Here is a 1,660-nt window from a genome sequence, read left to right on the forward strand (position 1 = left end):
TCACGCTACGCCGCCTCCCCTACGTGCCCAGACCTCTTCAATCAAATCGACCTGGAGTTGGTCATGTGCTGTGCTCCTGCGTATATCAGCGAAACGTTGGATCAGATATTCATTACTACGTGGTACACCCATCTGTATCGGCGTGGAGGCAACGCCGTGACTTGTACTTGCACCATCTTCCGACGCCCAACGTTCTGCAGCAAATCATTCATCTTCTATTATCATATTGTGCAATATGATACATGCTACCATAATATTCGCGATATCATCTTCGTGCCAAACTCGTGCCGGGCAGCGTAGAATGGCCCATCGCGCTTGGAGCACACCAAAAGCTCGCTCAACATCTTTCCTAGCGGCTTCTTGTTTTCGCGCAAAATATTGTCTCTTCGCTCTAACCGGTTGGCGAAGTGTCTTGACGAATACGGGCCAACGAGGGTATATTCCATCTGCCAAATAGTATCCCCGCGATACTGCGTGCCATTTGCTACAAAACTGATCTCTGGACCCTCTCCCCGACACTCATCATTGAAGATAGGCGTCGACTGCAGAACGTTGATGTCGTTGTTCGAACCTGCAACACCGAAATACGCATGCCAGATCCGCAAACGGTAGTCAGCAACGGCTTCGAGGATCATCGACGGATGTTTCTGCTTGAAACCGGTAGTGAACTGGCATTTCCACGCCACCGGGCAGTTTTTCCACTCCCAATGCATGCAATCAATGCTGCCCATCATGCCTGGGAAATTGTGCACCGCACCGTGCATATCTAGCAGTCTCTGGCACTCATCAGGGGTTGGCTTTCGTAGGAACTCCGGACCAAAGACTTCCCGAATGCCCTTACAAAACTGCTGGAGCACATTTAGACTAGTCGTCTCACCCATCTGTAGGTATTCGTTGAACATATCAGCCGGTCCGGCATAGGCAGCTCTGCCTAATTGCAAAGGTGCATTTCTGCAAAGTAGACAGCCCGATCCGGCCAGTGCAATCACTCCGGAGCGTGAAGCACTCGAACCGGTCCGCCAATGTCGTCGCTATATGGGTAAAGAGCGGTCGCGACATTCTGAAACGCCGACGAAAAATCTCAGACGGGTAACGAGGGTCAGCGCTAAAGTAGGCGGCCATAAGCCGCTCAGCCGCTCCGACATGGTCTCGTGGGATTGTCCGACGATGACGAATCTCACGAGGGATCGCCGCCGCCGTCGCCTCCTCGTCGTCGGCCTCCCTCTGTACCTCTTGAATCAAAGAATCCCATGCTTAATTCCACAAATCATCCATAATCGAAAAGTTTTTAGAAATAGAAAATTTGGATAAAAAGTGAAATGGGTGTGAAGATGTGTGTGGAGAAAAGATGAAAAATGGGAGGAATATTTATAAAAACACCATTATAAATTCGAAATTAAAAAAAAAAATTAAAATCAGCGACCGCCGCGCCGGCGTCACCGCACGGCGGCCGCCGCGCTTCTCTCTCCATCGGCCCGTCCTCGCCGCGCCCGCCGCCCCCGGGGCGGACGCCTCCTCCCCTATAGACCGCCGCGACTAAGCCGCCTCCGGGGCGGCCGGCGCGCCGCCCCTATAGTGGATGCCCCAATGATATCATTATTATTATTATTATAGTAGTAGTAATACTTTGGATAATTGCTTATTTATTACCGATACAATT

The 1,660-nt window shown here is 51.0% G+C and overlaps 1 protein-coding gene across 1 annotated transcript; it reads right to left on the reverse strand.

Moving 5' to 3' along the window:
- Positions 1-881, reverse strand: LOC125209288. The gene is made up of 3 exons (XM_048108892.1): positions 659-881; positions 278-571; positions 1-194 (listed from the first exon to the last, which is right to left on the reverse strand). Exons 1-3 carry the CDS (start codon positions 879-881, stop codon positions 1-3), a joined length of 711 nt encoding a protein of 236 aa, XP_047964849.1.
- Positions 882-1,660: the final 779 nt, after the last annotated feature.

The sequence above is a fragment of the Salvia hispanica genome, chromosome 3 (genome assembly GCF_023119035.1).
Source record: "Salvia hispanica cultivar TCC Black 2014 chromosome 3, UniMelb_Shisp_WGS_1.0, whole genome shotgun sequence".
Taxonomy (NCBI): Eukaryota; Viridiplantae; Streptophyta; class Magnoliopsida; order Lamiales; family Lamiaceae; genus Salvia; species Salvia hispanica.

Excerpts from the sequence above, each read along its gene's own strand:
- LOC125209288 (XM_048108892.1), bottom strand. The coding sequence starts at position 881 with ATGGGTGAGACGACTAGTCTAAATGTGCTCCAGCAGTTTTGTAAGGGC. Across the intron at positions 572-658 it reads GAAATGCCAGTTCACTACCG|GTTCGAACAACGACATCAAC; the intron begins GTTTCAAGCAGA and ends TCGGTGTTGCAG. Across the intron at positions 195-277 it reads CGCTGCCCGGCACGAGTTTG|AACGTTGGGCGTCGGAAGAT; the intron begins GCACGAAGATGA and ends GATTTGCTGCAG.